This window comes from Gymnoscopelus braueri (genome assembly GCF_963280865.1).
Source record: "Gymnoscopelus braueri genome assembly, chromosome: 6".
Taxonomy (NCBI): Eukaryota; Metazoa; Chordata; class Actinopteri; order Myctophiformes; family Myctophidae; genus Gymnoscopelus; species Gymnoscopelus braueri.
In genome coordinates, this window is record NC_137607.1 from 45,995,789 (window position 1) to 46,014,881 (window position 19,093).

Consider the following 19,093-nt stretch of genomic DNA (forward strand, 5'->3'; position numbering starts at 1 on the left):
CCCCCCGATCTCTTTCCTTCTCCTTTTCTCTCCTCTCTCTTTCTTCCTCTTTATATCTCCCTCATGACGTCTTCCTCTGTTCTCTCTCTCTCTCTCTTTCTCTTTTTCTTCCTCTTTCTCCCATTATCATGACACTCTTCTCATTCTCACTCATTCTCTCTCTCTCTGACTCAGTCTCTCTCTTCTTCCCTCTTTCTGTGGCTCTGAGCCTATGAGCTGGCGCGGGCCCTTACACACACACACACACACACACACACACACACACACACACACACACACACACACACACACACACACACACACACACACACACACACACACACACACACACACACACACACACACACACACACACAAAGTGGGTCTTTAAAAGGCAGGACCGGAGGTCTTCGCAGCCACACACCCTCTCTCTCTCTCTCTCTCTCTGTGTGTCTCTACCTCTCCCTGCTCTAGCTCTGTGTGACTTCAGTATTTGAGTGACGGCAGTGTGTCTGGGGGTCCTGGGCTTGGGGGGGATGCCAGAGGCACCGTGCAGGGCCCAGAGGCTTGTCCTCACAGGGCTCTCATTACTGATGGCTGCAGGCAGGGCCATGGACACCGTGGACAGCCAAGGTGAGGACAGGACAGGACACATGGTCACAGTGCTGCTGCTGCCAATGGGTTTGTTTGGGATATTAGTGGCCCCTCTGTGGGTGGACAATCAAGACACTTTAATGGACGGATGGACAGACGGAGGACGGGGTTATGTTAGGTTATTATCGTCGCTGTCGGGCAGAAAACTCTTCTCTCCATATTCTAACTTTTAGTTTTTTTCGTAAATTAACGCCCTAATTGATCGTACTACACCGTCACACAAAACTATCAAAAGTAGCAGATATGCAAGCTCGAAACACGAGCTTGTAGTTCTGCTACTTTTGCTGTTTTTTTATTTGAATCCTGAAAAGTAACGGTTTTGGACATATGAGGTTTCCACCCGACAGAGACGATATCTTACCTTGTTCTGCAGGAGGCTGGTGGTGAGTACTGTGTGTGTGTGTGTGTGTGTGTGAGCGGCGGGGAAGTGAGTGTTTGTGTTGGCGAAAGGAGCGTGTCCACGCGTACATGTGTGACTGCATTTGTATATACATACTGTACGTGAGTGGTAAGTGGGAGTCTGTGTGTATATGTGGCGTGCGTGCGTGTGTGTGTGTGTGTGTGTGTACACCAGTTGAGCTTAACCTCAGACAGACCAGGTTAAGTAAGGTTAAATCAGGTGTGTAGGTGTAATTGACGAGTCTGTGTTTAGTGTGTGTGTGTGTGTGTGTGCGTGTGTGTGTGCGTGCGTGCGTGCGTGCGTGCGTGCGTGCGTGCGTGCGTGCGTGCGTGCGTGCGTGCGCCCACACGTGTATTTCTGTCTATACCTGTTTATGTAAAGTCACGGGCTGTTTGTCTTTCCTTGGTTTTTTCGGCGTGCCACCTCAGGGGTGTCTTTTATTCCATCTCTCTGTGCGGTGCTGCACTATGAACGGACAGATCCTGTCATTTAGGCTTTTGCTCTTTTTTTCTTCTTTCTCAGAGTTTCAGAGAAACAGCAGATACTGTAAATGGACATAGTGCAGTGGTTCTCAAAGTGGGGTTCCGGGGATCCCCAGGGGTCCTTAAAGGGGGTTCCAGGGGGTCAACTAATTAACAACATGAGTTAATAATAGCATCGACATCAGTTCAACCACTTTAACCCTATTTTATGCTTCAGCTATTCAAAAATAGCCTTGTGAGCTTGTATATCGGCTGTTTTTAAATAATTGTGACAAAGTTTAACACAAATCTCTGATGGGGGGTCCCGATTCCCTGGCACAAAATCTTTTCAGATCGGGGTCCTTCACATGAAAATGTTTGAGAACCACTGACATAGATAGAGTAGGCTACATACCTGTACACGTGTGTGCTTGCAAACGCTCTCTCTCTCTCTCACATGCACATGCACACGCACACGCATGCACGCACACACACAAACGCACACACATGGGCACGCACGCATGCACACACACACACGCACACACACACACAATGCTTCTCTGTACCTGCAAAAGAATAGAGAGAGAAAACCCCATAGGAACATGCATGCACGCACACATGAAAATGGAAAGAAAAGCATATCTAACACAATGTCTAACTCTGTGTGTGTGTTTGTGTGTTTGTGTATGTGTGTGTGTGTGTGTGTGTGTGTGTGTGTGTGTGTGTGTGTGTCCATGGAGCAGCGCAGCACGAGAGGGAGAAGGACCCATCGTTTTGGAACAATCAGGCTCGGGGGACACTGGACGCCGCGCTCAAGCTCCGCCCCCTGGAGCATCGGGCCAAGAACATCATCCTGTTCCTGGGAGACGGTAGGACGAGAGACATACACCATCCACATGGACTCTCTCTGTGTGTCTGTCTGTCTGTCTGTCTGTCTGTCTGTCTGTCTGTCTGTCTGTCTGTCTGTCTCTCAATTTCAATTCAGTTCAATTCAATTAGACCGATTTTGATGCTATATTAACTCATTTGGCTGGGTAACCCCCTCAAGGACCCCTGGGGGTCCCCGTGCCCCACTTGAGAACCACTGCTCTAGTCTACACTACTATCTGAGTTTGGCACACCTGTGTACACACAGCAAAACCCTAAGTGTTAGTTTAACTGTCATACAGAGTTGTACAGTCTTGAGAGATTTATTCTGGAAATCATCCAGCTGTTTACTATTCCTTCTACTACCACTAATAATAATAGTAATGAGAGTGATACCAAAACCTTATTTGACTGGTGGCTGTCATGCATACAATGTGCTTCACAAACAGCAGGACTCAATCAAAGACGAGACAAAGTGTTGCGTAACACTTTGTCAAGAAAAACAATAGAAAGCCACACACCGAAGCAAATCAGACCGGTACCCCACAGAGCACCGGCCACAGACACACAATGAAGAGCCATGTGGCGAGTTCTGTTAGTCAGCTAGCACTAAATAGATTACGTATGTTTTCCAAACCCGTTATACCCGAGTTTTTCCCTTGCCACTGTTGCAAAACAAACGCTGGCGTAGGGCAGTGATTCTCAAGCCCCCAGGGGGGTCCCCAAATGATTTGCTTAATGTGCAACATTGTTTTCTCACTCAACAATAAACAAACCAACAACGGTATATGCACCATTCTAAAGTGACAATTTCAGGACTTTTAAGACCTTTTTAATACTTCCATAATTAATTAATACCAATTTGTCAAATATTACTTAAGAAAGAGGCAAAAATAGCCGATCTACAAGCTCATAACATGTACAGTATCTGTGGAACCGAGTCAAACTAAATTGAATGCCTCAACTCCTACAATTCCAAGTGCTTGTCAGGGTGGGGGGTCCCAAGTTCAAACATGATTTTTTTTGGGGGGGGGGGGGGGGGGGGGGGTGGGGGGGTGAACATTTTGATAACAACTGGCTTAGGTTTATTATTTATTTATCATTTTATAGTATAACTAGTGAAAATAGCCGATCTACAAGCTCACAACGCGCTGCATCGCGCCGCATTGTGAACTTGTACATACGCTATTTTCACTACTTTTGTGCAACACTCGTGTTTGATGAAGTGGGGCATTAATTTACAAATTTTATGTTTAAAAAAAGATGTAAAATGGAGATACAAGGTTTCTGCCCGACAACAACGATAAGTAAAGTGCCTTGAGACAACTTGTTTGACGCTAGAAAATGTAAATCGAAAGTGAATTGAACAACCATTCAGACACTGACCTCATAGGGACCTTCCATCTCCCGATGGGATCTCTGGTTACTTGATCTGACGTTCAGCGTTCAACCGTTTCTGGTCAGATTTGGGGAAGTCGGAAAATTTTGATTTAGTTTTAGTCAGGCTTTAGTCATATACTAAAACTAGTTTTAGTCCAGTTTTAGTTGATTAAATATCATAGGATTTTATTCGACTAAATCTACAGAGTTGATTTAGTCAGCAAAAAAGTATTTTGGCGGTCCGTGATGTATGGCCTGATTTATACATAGCTGTGTGCAGAAAATATAGTCTATAGTCTTAGTTTTAATGGATCTCTTCTCCACCACTCCTTCCCTAACATTTTAGTCTAGTTTTTATTTGTTGACAAAATGGTGTATGTATTTAGTCATGATAAGTCATCATAACTTAGTTTATTATTTAGTTTTTGTTTAGTTTTCATCGGTGAAAAAAGGTAGTCGACGAATATTTTTCGTCATAGTTTTTAGTCGACAAAATGAACACAGTTGCCATCTCCACGTTTGCGTTGGGTTTTGGTTTCATTAGAGGATTTCACGTGAATAATAGTTGCCTGGGTGGTACGGTATGGTATGTTATGTGTTGGTGCTGCTGGGTAAGACACGGGACTAGCGTTGTTTGCAGGGCAGAGCGGTTTGAAGGGCTCACAGATTTTAAGAGTGTTAGCTGCCTGTCAGAAGCTCTGGTCTTAATCAGATGTACTCTGTTGGGTTTCTGGGTGGTCGTGACTCGTGAGTGAGTGAGTGAGCAGGATTTCACCACACACCTCCTCTCCCAGAAATGTTCTGGTGAAAAGCCTTGTCCATGACTGGAGAAAGCCTGTAAAAGATAGAGGAGGCCGACATGTCTTGAAACTGTATAAGCAGGGTGTTGCAAAAGTCTGGAGTCTGGTCACAGGTGGGTGAAACCAACAGGCAGTGATAGACAGTAACTAAGTACATTTACTTGAGTACTGTACTTAAGTAAAAAATATATATATCTATACTGTAGCTGTACTCTACTTGAGTATTTTGTTGCCGTCGGGCAGAAACCTCTTATCTCCATATTCTAACTTTTTGTGTTTTTTTGTAAATTAACGCTCACTTTGATCATAGTACAGCGTCACAAGTAAAAAGTCAAAATCTACAAGCTTGAAATGACGCGTTTTGAGCTTGTAGATCTACTACTTTTGAATTTGAATCCTGAAAAGTAACAGTTTTGGACATATGAGGTTTTCCACCCAACATGTCATGAGCTTTGTGAGTACTTTGCACTTTTGTAATTTTTGCTTGTGAATACTTAAGTATTTTTACAAGCATGTACGTTTGTATACTTAGATTATCCAGTACTTTAACTCAAGTACAAATTTGACAGAGAAATTACGTTCACTTGTAGTATAGTAACATTTGACCAGGAGTATCTATACTTGAGTACTTTGTCCACCACTGCAAACAAGCTTACAGAATATGTATTTATTGTTCCTCAGGCCTTCCCCTGGTTTCTTCAATGAAAGGGGTGTGAGGTTGATTAAATAAAAATGTCAAAGGCAAAGGTAGTTGTTTTATTTATGTTTGTTTGTGTTGGTGTTCATCTTTCTTTCAGCACACAGGGGTTTGTCTCTGAGGCATGCTTGCAATGCAGCTGCCTTGAAAACATCAAAGCACCTTATGTGTTTATTTATTCATGTATTCCAAAAACTCAGCCACAGTTTGCTTTTCTGGCAGGACACCACTGAATTTGTTCAGACATTGTACAGAGAACTCCTAGCATTATACTTAACTTCCAAATGTGCCTTAACATAATGTCAACGTGTCATGTACAATAACAACCTTTTTTTTCAAGCCAGTTTGTGGGCAGACTTTACTGTGACTCTCACCATGTCACCCTTCAGTGGTAGGAAGTAACTAAGTAAATTTACTCAAGTACTGAACTTGAGTACATTTTTACTTTATTTGGGTCTTTCTTTGGCTAATCTAAAATAACCTATCTACAAGCTAACAAACCTGTCGCGATGCAACTCGTGAGCTTATAGATATTATAGATAGGTTATTTTCAAAGATTTTTATCAGATTTTGAAAACTTTTGAAAATACATGGACATTCTGCATAATGAGTAATTTTACATTTGGTACTTTTAGTATATGATTTGTATTTGATGCCAATACTTTTAGACTCAAGTAAAACTCAAGTAAAACTTTGAATACAGGACCTGTATTTCGTCTCTATCGGGTGGAAACCTATGTCCAAAACTGTTACTTTTCAGGATTCAAAGTCAAAAACGGCAAAAGTAGCAGATCGACAAGCTTGAAACGCGTCGCTTCGCGACGCGTTTCAAGCTTGTGGATCTGCTACTTTTGATACTTTTGTGTGACGCTGTAGTATGATCAAGTAGAGCATTACAGTAATTACTGTAATTACACAAAAAGTTTGAATGTGGATACAAAAGTTTACTTCCCAACAGCAACGATTTGTAAGAGAGTATTTCTACATTCTTCTAATCAAGTCAAACTTTTTCCCACCACTGACTGCGTTCCAGGGATGGGTGTGTCTACGGTGTCTGCAGCTCGCATCCTGAGGGGTCAGATGGAGGGGGGCTCCGGGGAGGACACGGTTCTGGCCATGGACAGCTTCCCATACCTGGCCCTGTCTAAGGTAGGACACCAAACTGTAAACATACCTGGCCCTGTCTAAGGTAGGACACCAAACTGTAAACATACCTGGCCCTGTGTGAGGTGAGACACCAAACTGTAAAACAATATCGCTCTGAACTGTGAACCTATAATTGTCCCCCTCATGCACGCACACACACACACATGCACGCACACACACACACACACACACACTTGCACATGCACACACACGCACACACTCACCATGGGTGCACACGATGCGACACATTGTGAGCTTGTAAATCTGCTATTTTCACTATTTATGCACGACACCATTGTGCGATAAAGAATAAAATAACGCTTAAGTGGTAAATCGATTCGCTGGTATATATATTTTTTTAAACAAATAAAAACACTTCGATTATTCGATTAATTTGATAATAATAATTGCTAAATGTTAGTTGCAGCACACATAGCTACTGTACAGTACATTCAAAAACATACAGAAGAGCACACAAGCACAGAGACGTGCATCGTGTGCAAACACACCCCTCTGTCACTGCTGCTGTCTGTCAGTGGAGAGGTTCAGAGGGGTCATCTCTCTCTCTGTCATCTCTGACTGCTGTTAAATGGATGGGGTGGATGGAAGCTGGGGCTGCGTGTGCGTGTTTGTGGAGGGGATAATTCCCCCTCTTCCCTCTATGTGGGTGGGTCAGTAGCAGAAGGTTTGTGTCCATATATCACAGGCTTTGTTCTGTGGACATGTTGCATCCTGCCTCATTCCAGCCCACCACAACGTTGCTAAGCCCTCTCACCCCGACTGAGGGAAAAAGAGTTACTAGAGTTTCACACAGTTCAGCTGTACACTCAACGAAACGCTGATGCTGCAGTAACCGCAGGAAAACAGTGAAATTAGACTTACGGCCAGATAAAAAAGTAAGGTTCAGCCCTGTGGCCAAGCTTAATCCCTCAACTCTCGTTTATATCGCTGTCGAAAGAATGTCAGGTCTGTTCAAGTGTATACTGTAGTTCCCAATGCTCAGCATCTGTACGTGTTTGCTTTACAAACTGCTCTCTCATGTTCATCCATAAGTTGTTTCAGGTGTCATAAATCCCAGTGATTCTCAAACCTTTTTGATTTCAACAACCCCCAGTTTGATATGCATTAGGCCACCAACCTCCATTTGGTAACCCTTTTAGTTTTTTATCCTTGTGGGACCCCAATCTACACTGCAAAATCCTCATTGCTTATATAACTCTGAGAGTATACAAATGGAACCAAATGGACGCGTGTGTGTGTGTGTGTGTGTGTGTGTGTGTGTGTGTGTGTGTGTGTGTGTGTGTGTGTGTGTGTGTGTGTGTGTGTGTGTGTGTGTGTGTGTGTGTGTGTGTGTGTGTGTGTGTGTGTGTGTGTGTGTGTGTGTGTGTGTGTGTGTGTGTGTGTGTGTGCGTGCGTGCGTGCGTGCGTGCGTGCGTGCGTGCGTGCGTGGCCTCTTGTCCCTCCTGTAGTGTGACAAGTTATAACACTGTTTATTCTCTGAGTAAGGGTCCGTTTGGACCCCTGGTTGACTGGTGTCCCCTTGTAGTCTTTAGGCACCATAATTTTCCCCTCTACACCAAATATCTTCACCTAATAGGATTCAAGTGGTTAAGAGGTGAAGGTTATCCTTATGAAAAGAGAGCTGAGACCTACTGTAGTCTCTCTCTCTCTCTCTCTCTCTCTCTCTCTCTCTCTCTCTCTCTTGCGCGCGCGCGTTCTATGGTTTATGCTTCTATTTGAGATGCTATCCAAATCATAATGATACTACCAGGTTTGTTTTGCCTCAGCAGCACTAATTTCCCTTATCGCCTTATGACTCTTCCAGGTATCATTATTGAGATTAGACAGAAGACTAATCACTTCCCTAAACGTTGCTCTGAAGGTTCCTTGGCAATATGAGCAAGATCTGACTTCTGTACATCAAGTCCTGTCAAGTCCCCCCCCCCCCCCTTCCCTCCCCCCTCCCTCCCAGCAAAATGTGTTAATGTTGCATCAACATCATTGTAACCACTATATCCATCCATACGTTGGCTATTCAAAAATAGCAGATCTACAAGCTCACAGCGCGTCACTTCGTGGCGCACTGCGAGCTTGTACATCTGCTATTTCTGAAAATCTTTAAAAAATCTTGAAAGTATTGGGGAAAAAAATTTATCTGTCGTAAATCTTCTCTTTTGGGGGTCCCTGACACAAAACATTTTCACATGGGGGTCCATGGGTCAAATACACCAATTTGGGGGTCCTTGACATGAAAAGGTTTGATAACTACTGCTGTCAAGTCCCTTCCCTCCCTCCCTCCCTCACTCTAATTATGTGTTTTTGCCCTCCATCCCTCTCTCTCTCTCACAGACCTACAGCGTGGATAAGCAGGTAGCAGACAGCGCCAGCACAGCTACAGCCTACCACTGTGGAGTGAAGGCCAACGCCAAGACCGTGGGCCTGAGCGCCAACGCTGTGGCCTACGAATGCAACACCACGTTCGGCAACGAGGTCTTCTCAGTGCTGCGACGTGCAAAAGCACAAGGTACCATCTTACTACTTACTACCAGTGGTGTAGAAGTAGTCACATTTTTTACTTAAGTAAAAGTATCAATACCCTGTTCAAAATATACAAAAAAAAAAGACTACTAAAGTAAAAGTACTATATATGCAGAATGTCACGTTTCACAAGTTATCATAATTATGTCTAATATTTATAAAATACATCTTTTGAAAATAGCAGATCTACAAGCCCAGCATAGATCGGCTATTTTCAAATAGCCAAAGTTCAAATAGGGCTGAAGTGGTTAATGTACGTTTTGTAATAACAATATAATCAAAATCTACAAATAACTAGTAACTAAAATGTTCTAATAATTGTAGTGGAGTTTGTCTCTGAGATGTAGTGAAGTAGAAGTAAAGGTATTGAAAATTGGACACTTACTTTACGCCACTGGGTACTATCTTACTACACACATACAACTGTATTAGCCTATCTTATCAAACTTTTATAAACTCTTACACTCTGTTATATTACTCACACTTTCACACTGTTGGACCTTTATTATCTTATCATATTTTTTAGTACAGAGCCTTGGGGGACTCTGGTCAACTAAGCATAGGTTTTTAAGTGGTGCAAATAATCAGGGGCCAGAAGATAGGGAGCTATCTATAAAAGCAATAAGTGACAACTACTCCCAGGTTTCATGTGAGACAGTGTCCATAAGATCACAAGCAAGGATGACATAAACTGACTTATAAAGCCAGTGTTAAAGTGTTATAGACAGTAATAATAATACACACAATTTATATAGCGCTTTTCTAAGTACTAAAAATCGCTATGCAAAACAGAAACACAATTAAAAGGTTAAAAACTAGCTACAGTATAGAAATAAATTAGGTAGGGAATGCGAGTCGCTCTGGATTAAGAGCGTCTGCTAAATACCCAAACTGTGATAAGGTGGGTTTTGAGTGTGGTTTTAAACGTGGCGAGGGTGGGGGCAGCTTTGATGTGAGCTGGGAGTGAGTTCCATAGGGATGGGATGGGCCACCGAAAAGTCACTCCAGGTTCGTTTCTATTAAGTTTAATTAATTAATGAATCAGCAGAGATCATAGATCTGATACTTTCAACCTTGTCAGTAAAAAAAAGGAGAACTCATATGAGGACTCATATAATTGGTCCTCACTAATGCTCATTATAGAATGGCAAAATGTCCGTCTACTCGTGCTGGGGTCTCTGAGGTGGGCTATAATGGACAGTTCAGAAACCTGCCTACCAATCACATCCTCAAAGGGGATTAGCTAATAGAAACTATCCCCATTCTCTTTCTTTAAAGCGCTCTGAAGCCACTGTTCTTGTATCAATTAGGAAAATAAAGTTTGAAATCCTGTTTGAAATGACCAAACCTGCCTACCGATGCCTGTCCTCAGCCCTCCTCTGAGACAACAGACAGAATGAGGAGACAGAATGTGTAATGCTTCTTATAATGACCATTAGTGAGGACCAATTATATGAAGACTAGGTTGAAAATGGGTGAAGTGCTCCATTAAGGCATACTTCCCTGAAAGAGTTGTGCCTATTATAAACCCTAGCCGTGTTTAAGAGACGGTCACAATCTAGCACTATAGGGTACTGTATATGTTTATTGAGCTGAGAAAACAGCCAGCACACAATAAATGTCCCTTTCACATAGTTTTATTTACCTCGGATAGAGCAACGGACACGTTTCAACCTAACAGGTCTTCCTCAGCCTTGTCAATACTACATGTTTATTGACATGAATTACATTTAATAAAAGTACTTGGCTCTCGCATTTTTAACTAACGTATTGTAAGAGACCATTAAGACCTTGGTAGTGAACATGATGCTCTGTGTTTCTCCACCTACGCTTCAACCCTCCCACATTCTCTTTTAGAACTGCAGATATTTTCTCTACTCCAGGGAGATGGATGGACTGTATAGGCGTAACTCTGCATTTAACGGGTGCTACTGTATGGAAAAGTGGAGTTGCAGAGTAATTTAAAGCCATTAAGTAAATTATCAGCAGAAGAATGTTGGGATAAGTTAACTTTTGGTTAGAGTTTAGTTTAGTTTAGTTAGAGCCGACGTGTGTGTGTGTGTGTGTGTGTGTGTGTGTGTGTGTGTGTGTGTGTGTGTGTGTGTGTGTGTGTGTGTGTGTGTGTGTGTGTGTGTGTGTGTGTGTGTGTGTGTGTGTGTGTGTGTGTGTGTGTGTGTGTGTGTGTGTGTGTGTGTGTGTGTGTGTGTGTGTGTGTGTGTGCGTGCGTGCGTGCGTGTTCATGTCGGGTGAAAACCTTATTTGTCCAAAACCGTTCCTTTTTTATTATTATTTTGGAAACATTTTAAAATAGTGAAAATAGCAGATCTACAAGCTCACAACGCATCGCATGATCTCGCATCATACACTCTTGTATGATGAAGTAGGACATTCATTTGCAAAAAAAAGTTGAAATATGGAGATACAAGGTTTACGCCCGACAAGTGTGTGTGTGTACTGTATGTGTGTGCGAGCGCGTGCAATCATAGTGCACTCTTTTTATGTAAGAGGGCACTATATGAGAGTCTGGTCCTGGTTTAGGGGGCAGATAATCACACCATATTATTATGTACATAATAAGTGTAAAACATGCCCACGGTTTTGTGTTGACCCAGAATGTTACTTCAGGTCAAAAGACCTCGTGATATTTAAAAGAAAGTCAGGAGTGAAAGGGTAGAGGAATCATCTATATGAATAGTAAACTAACCTACAAGGAACATTCTCTCATAGGTCAGTACCATAGAGGAAAGAAAAGTAGAACATTCAGACAGAAAGGTTGATTCAAGTTTAGTAGGGTGGTATATACAGTATACCCACACAGAGCATATATGGGGCGCTCTTAACTACACACAAGCACCTTAAAACTCCAGATGTCACTTATGGGGCAGCATTTAAAAGGATTATTACACGCCCACCTTGACCACTTAGTCTGGGCTGACTAAAACATTCATTTGACCACCAACACCACTTTTTAACCACGTTTCTATCTAAAACATAAACTCAAACTTTAGGTAGAAACAATATGAGAATTTAAAAATATATATTCTAGAGTGATCTAACATTTAAAAGACCCAATTTCAGACACATTAGAAGATCCCTTAATCACTTAAACCCTATACACTTTGTTGAGGTCAATGAACATTCTAAACCACATTATTTTGGAGAAATGTTTGCCTATTATGACATGCCCAGAATAGGGATGCTAAGGTCCGTGTCGTTAATGTGTACAAAGTTATTGACATCGAATGACTCCTTTGACATCTGTTGTGTATTGCATAGGACTTAAATCTTGCGCACAATAGAACGATGGCTAGACCTGCAGGGGGTTAAGGTTAGGGTTAGGGTCATTATATTTCAGTTGTCGCTGGACAGAAATCATTGTAGGAATAGAAAGAATCATCGGAGAAGTGGATGTCATGCACACTGACAGGTACACAAGGCTTGGTTTGAATGCACACCGATTGACATGAGGGTGGATTTGTCATGAGCTTGATTGAAGGCAAGCGTTTTGATTGGCAGGCAGGACGGAGCTGTCAACTGCTTGATTGACAGGCGAGGGGCTCATCTGGCTTGGTGTAGACGTGTGGTTATCAGCAGGCTTGCTCTTCCTTCCTGAACTTCAGATGTACCAATTCCATTAAAATAAGTAACCTTTGTAATTAAAAATGGGACATAGAAGCCTTGAAGGAGCGTATAGTGCTCGTTAAATATTGGGTGGATAAAGACACAGAGTTCAGTCCGGTTCAGGAAAGTAGTCAAATTGTCCATTTCTCACCTAAATGTTACCAGAAGCTGTTTTTGTAAATCAAAATCTGACATTTTGAAACAATTTGTTTGGTGCAGTAATCTGATGTTATGCGCCCAAGGTTATGTGTTTAAAGAGCATTTTGATGACAAGCTTCATAGGCAGCTCAGCCAATCCTTTTATAATGCTTAATTATTACCACACCAAACCCATACCTAAAGCTAACTGTACGAACAATGCTTAACTTTAACCTAATCTGAACAAGCTGCATTCTGAAACCATGTTGGTGTAGAATGCAGACTGACCAATCAATATCCACTACCAAAAAAACAAGTAGTTGTTGTCGGGCAGAAACCTCTCCACATGTGAACTTTTTGTGTTTATTCGTAAATTAACGGCCCTACTTGATCATACTACAACGTCACTCAAAAGCATCAAAAGTAGCAGATCCACAAGCTCAAAACGCTGCGCGAAGCCAAAGCGACGTGTTTTGAGCTTGTAGATCTGCTACTTTTGCTATTTTTGAATTTGAATCCTGAAAAGTAACAGTTTTGGACATATGAGGTTTCCACCCGACAGAGACGAAATCCAGTAGAGAAACACTGCCCAGTTGCCACACTCACATCTCTCAACATCAATCAGGACATTTTATGACAGGAGTCTGGCAACTGCAATAAATATGTGATTGCCATCTTATTATGGACTGCTCCTATCTCATTCACCTGTTTAACTTACTGGGAATAATAAGATAATAAACTTGGTAGTGAACTGCCAACAACTTTAATGATGGCGGTTAGGAGGTAAAGTTCATGCATCAGGCTGGCAAACAATGGAACAGGAGCGCACACCAGTAGTGAGGAGGTGCTGACCACGGGAGATAACTGTTTCAAAGAAAGGCGGTCGCACAGCTCGTAGCCACAATGCAATAAACTTTTATTCATTTAAGACACCAACGTTTTCACACTAGGGTATCCTAAAGTTCATAGCAACAACATACAGTGTGAACTTTGACAAGCTCTAATTGAATAGCATTACATTTTTGTGAATGCTGTGCGTGTGCGTGTGCGTGTGCGTGTGCGTGTGCGTGTGCGTGTGTGTGTGTGTGTGTGTGTGTGTGTGTGTGTGTGTGTGTGTGTGTGTGTGTGTGTGTGTGTGTGTGTGTGTGTGTGTGTGTGTGCGTGCGTGCGTGCTGTGCACGCTCTTCAGGTAAATCTGTGGGCATTGTGACCACCACCCGCGTCCAGCACGCCTCGCCCGCTGCGGCCTACGCCCACTCTGTCAGCAGGAGCTGGTACAGCGACGCAGACCTGCCCTCCAGTGCCCGCCAGCAGGGCTGTGTGGACATCGCCACCCAGATGGTCACCAACGTCGACATTGATGTACGTTATGTAAACGCTCTTTGTCGCTGTCTGGTGCAGTGGTTCTCAATGTAAGTGGGGACCGGGGACCCCCAGGGGTACATGAGGGGGTTCCAGGGGATTCCCAGCTAAATTAGTTAATATAGCATCAAAATATACATATATAGCCTACATATGCCCATGTATATACCGGTACTGTATATACAGTATATACATGGGCTATTTAAAATAAATCTTTGGAAAAGCGTCTATACTGTATATATATGAAACATTTTAACAACACAAATCTTGTATCAGGGTCCCTGGCACCAGGTTCCAGGTGGTCCCCAGGAGAGGTTGTTGATCATCACAATCATTTTGTCCATTTAAATGTTCACTATTCAAAAATAACAGATACCTGAACATCTGTAAAATGAATTAAAAAATGATATCACAATACACACATTTTCTCCTCTGGGGTCCCTGGCACAAACTCTTTTCAGATGGGGGTCTGCTGCCAAATACGTATAATTTTTTTGGGGGATCCTTGACTTGAAACCGTTTGAGAAGCACTGTAAAGCACAGTAAACTGACACACTCAGTGCAGTGTGACCAAATACCCCGTCAGCAATGGGATTCCCAAAAATTATGACCTGGTGTTACTGATCTGAGTGTGTCAGCAATATCCTGCTGACATTGTGCAAGTTTTATTAATACTTTAGTGCCCGTGGCGGCCATCTACCCACATCCCCTTTTATTTGGACAACCACACAGATAAGCTACTGTTGATGCATGGTGATGCATTAGAGCTATTATACTGTACTTTGTAAAACTTTCTATAAATACGTATCCTGTATCTAGGCAAGCAAGAAACCATGCCGCTCCTTTGCCAGGATGCCGAACACAGTTGTGAGTGACTCCCCTGAAAAAAACGTTACGGAACATTGCTGTGGTTACATTTGTGGCTCTTAAAGGGAATGCAGCTGTCTTATTAGTCAAGCTTGATGCCAAGTGCCCAAAGCTAAGATGCACCTTTTTTAGGGACATCCAAATATTTGTTTTCAAGCTCCCAAGCCACATAAAAGAGCCAAATCCACAGCCATAGCTGCGATTTTCCAATGAAGCTATTTCTGGACACACAGAATGCTTTGAGAAGTTGTCCTCTTAACAACTTGAAAGTGCACAGTATGTTTGTAGCACAACATATATCCCCTTAGTATGGTTGTTTGCATTGTCTTTGCATTATCCCTCAAGGATGTGCGCTGCTATAACAGCGATTCCCAGGGAACCGCTGTGTTAGTAGCTATTGTATTCTCAATATTTCTGCACAAAGACAAATTATTTTGTACCTCTGCTAATTCAAGTTTGGGCTCCCTCAAAGGTGATTCTGGGAGGAGGACGGATGTATATGACCCCCAAGGGCACCCCGGACCCCGAGTACCCCACCTCTAACTCCCGCAAGGGGGATCGCAAAGACAAGAAGAACCTGATTGACGTGTGGATGAGAGCCAAACCGGTAAGAGCAACACTCATGATTATGAAGTTATGTTATACTGTATGGTAGCAGGAAGAGTGGGCACTGAGGAAGAGTGGGCACCTCTATGTATAATTGGCTATTTGGTCCAAAATGTAAAAAAAAACATTTGACATTTAAGGTCTTAATTTCTACAATTGCTACAAATTGCTACAAAACATGTAAATCCAATAATTTTGGACACAAGTTGAAGGGTAATTGTAAGTCTAATAATGATGTAGGCCTGCATGTTCAAATCATGTAGAGCGCCGTGTTAGTTCAGGTAGGCAAGGAGGGTAGGCTACTACACACTCACACTCACGCTCAACCCCCCCCCCATTCTCATTCGCTAACAAGTTAATGGATTCATACAACCACATAAGTCAGATGGTCTCGTTCAACCTCACTCATCTCCCTTAACTCCCAATCGCCAATAAGCTAACAAACACACGCCCTCATTCTCACAGTTCAGTCAGGCAGTTCTTTTAAGCAGTCCACTATTCACTGTTCATTCTACGTGCTTAGCTGTCACAGCTCGTGGTATACAGCTGTCAGAGTTCAAATTCCCTCCACCTCCTCGGCCTCCTCCCTGTGGCATTTAGTTATATGTTAATGGATGATTCTGTGATTGTACTGTGATGCTATGGATTGTACTGTACTGTATAGACGGGTTTCTGTGCAGCTATTGGGGCACAACACAGCAGTCTTTACAGCATATCTGGAACACATCTTTCTAGTTTGAGATGGAATTGTACTTGTAGGTCACGTGATCAAACTGCAGCTCTCTGCTCTAAGCTGACTAATCACACACAGCAGATTAAAGGGCATGTTTCAGGCCCCCTGAAAGCCCACACACCCAGTAATGTTTGTAAACAACAAACCTGTTATGTCTATTGATGCCTGTGAGAAAATGTGCGCCCTGCATTTAACCACATGAAGCCACGGGCATTTGTCAAAAATGTCGAAAACTACAATCTCACAGTGTTTCGCAACAACGCACCAAAAGAGATGTGGTGTAGAGAGGGGGAAAACGAGGAGGTCATAGATCCCTGAGGGACTCCAGTCAACAAAGTTTAAGTGGGTTTAACCTAACCTAACTATCAAAACAGTAGAGCTAAATAACATACACAAGTAGTACCATATACATATACAGTATAGTACCGAAGTATAAATAGCATCTGTCAAAATAGGCAACCACCACTGCTTTATTGCAAATGGAATAAAATTGCACGTATGATTTAGACACCTTAAATTAGCATCTGTGTAATTGTATTGCCTATACCAGTGATGGGAATGGAGGGCAGTCATGTTGAAAGCTAAATTAAATGTTAGATTTACATAAAAACTGCGGTGAAGCAATCACACTATAGATTGTGTTTAATTGGTTTGCTTATTAATCTCTACTTGCTTTTTTGTGGATTTAATTTAATTTAATTAAGTACATTATATTTATGACATTCATACCATGAGTAATGTTAGAAACAACCTGTTTGATATATACAGTATAGCTGAAAATGTTTAAGCATCCAGATCAAATTTGTATTCATCACAATTTTAGCATTTGGCATTTTATAAATGAGGCCTACTACATCTGTATGTATTCTGCTTTGTGTTTCAGAAAAAAAGGTCCCACTACGTTTGGCACAAGAAGCAGTTTGATGAGATCAATGCAAAGAACACAGACAGACTCATGGGTTGGTACTGTATACTGAAGAATTAAAGGAACATTTCACCCATTATACACCCATAATATACTATATTTTGTGCCAGCCTTGGCGTGTAATTTCATTACATCACAGCCAGTTGTCATTAATTTAGCAGTAGAGCTCTGTGATACAATTACTGTTTTGGCCTTTGTAATGTCTTACACTACTCATTACTGGGGAAAGTAATAATATGAAAGTAAAATAATGCTTAGTAATAAGTAACTGCCCAAGACTGATCTACGCACATAGACACATACTGCACAAGTCTACGGTACCTTTTTGCGTACTTATCAGTATGGGAGTGCCATCATTTTTTATGAAACCTTATCAGTGAATTACAGTCTCTATACAGGAAAGACATGAAACTATACAGTAAATTCACAAATTGTTATCTGGCATTATTGCTCCTTACAGTATATGAGTTTCACATTATGTCACATGTCATGAGTTTAACGGCAGCTGAAGATATTTAGGTTGTTGAATATTGCTGTTCATATAGCTTACTGTTACACTTATATCCTAAAGGCTCATTTATGCTGTACTTAACCCGTTGAAACCGGGTTCGATTTCTGCGTTGGTTATTCAAAAATACCAGATATACGAGCTTGCACATCTGAACATTTTTGAAAAATCGTGAGAGAGTGAGAACTACTGATTTAGAAGGCATTTGTAGAATCGGCCTCAGGTCTTAATGGGTTAATCACAAGACCCTTTCAGCAAGTATTGCCAGACAATAATTACATATTTCTAACTGATAAAAGTGTCGACTGACACTTTCCTGTGTACACATTTATTCTAAATAACATAACATTTACTTGTTAAACGTCAGAAGCCATTGGCAAATGTTAACGTCTTTTTCCTTCCGTTGTGGCTTTCCCTGAGCCTGACTCCGTCTTGTCTTTCTTCTTGTCTCTCCTCCAGGCCTGTTTGAGCCAAAGGACATGAGGTTTGAGGTTTTCCGGAATGGCACGCGCGACCCGTCCATTGTGGAGATGACAGAGAAGGCCATTCACATCCTCAGCAAGAACCCCAAAGGATTCTTCCTGTTTGTTGAAGATGAGTATACTGTACCACCACCACCGCTACAATAATTCTACTGTTCAATTCAATGTGGCCATTTAAAAATATACTTTTTTATTATTATTAAAGGGAAATGGGAAGGCCACATCCCTTGTTTATTGCATATGAGTCAATATGTTCATGGACAAACGTTAGCACAGGACCTTAATGGAAACAAGCCGTGAGGGCTTATTTGGGTTATCCTTTTAGTATTCTTTTGTATAAACCTGTGCGTGCCACCGTGCCTTTTTTTGCAAACTGTTAATAAAGTATTCAATCAATCAATCAAAGCTATTTAAAAGTACCCTTTTTGTAGCCACAGACTGCAATGTATATACGTACACTGTAACATTGAACTTGATCGTTACTTGTATTTTTACTTCTCCCGACGTGAAAGCAGATGATGATTTCATCATTTTAACCATTACACTGTTCTCAGGCACATGTTTATCTAATGTACTGCTCTTTCCGTCTCCATTACGAGGGAGAATCGACCATGGACATCACGACGGCATCGCCAAGCTGGCACTGTCAGAGACTGTGATGTTTGACCGGGCGGTACAACGTGCCGCGCAGCTCACCAAAGAAACCGACACGCTCACCGTGGTTACCGCCGACCACTCCCATGTCTTCACATTCGGCGGGAACACCCCCCGAGGAAATCCTATCTTCGGTACGATCCAAGAGTATTTTACGATTGAGTCGTAGAGACAAAAACAAATGACTCAGTGAACATTGTACTATTGTTGAAGATACAGAAATTCAACCTTATTCTACTGTAACGTTTTCCTGGATTTTTTTTCAGGTGGGTTGC

The 19,093-nt window shown here is 42.0% G+C and overlaps 1 protein-coding gene across 1 annotated transcript in view; it reads left to right on the forward strand.

Annotated features, from left to right (window-relative positions):
* Positions 1 to 460: 460 nt before the first annotated feature.
* LOC308086970 (uncharacterized protein) overlaps positions 461 to 19,093 on the forward strand; it is a gene marked incomplete at its 3' end in the record, with an annotated part of 42,192 nt that continues 23,559 nt past the window's right edge. The window contains exons 1-9 of the mRNA XM_080430611.1: positions 461 to 612; positions 2,238 to 2,363; positions 6,272 to 6,387; positions 8,734 to 8,908; positions 13,871 to 14,043; positions 15,383 to 15,517; positions 17,133 to 17,208; positions 18,142 to 18,276; positions 18,761 to 18,952. Coding sequence (XP_080286737.1) covers positions 516 to 612; positions 2,238 to 2,363; positions 6,272 to 6,387; positions 8,734 to 8,908; positions 13,871 to 14,043; positions 15,383 to 15,517; positions 17,133 to 17,208; positions 18,142 to 18,276; positions 18,761 to 18,952 — 1,225 coding nt within the window. The 5' untranslated portion in view covers positions 461 to 515. The remainder of the gene's footprint in view (positions 613 to 2,237; positions 2,364 to 6,271; positions 6,388 to 8,733; positions 8,909 to 13,870; positions 14,044 to 15,382; positions 15,518 to 17,132; positions 17,209 to 18,141; positions 18,277 to 18,760; positions 18,953 to 19,093) is intronic.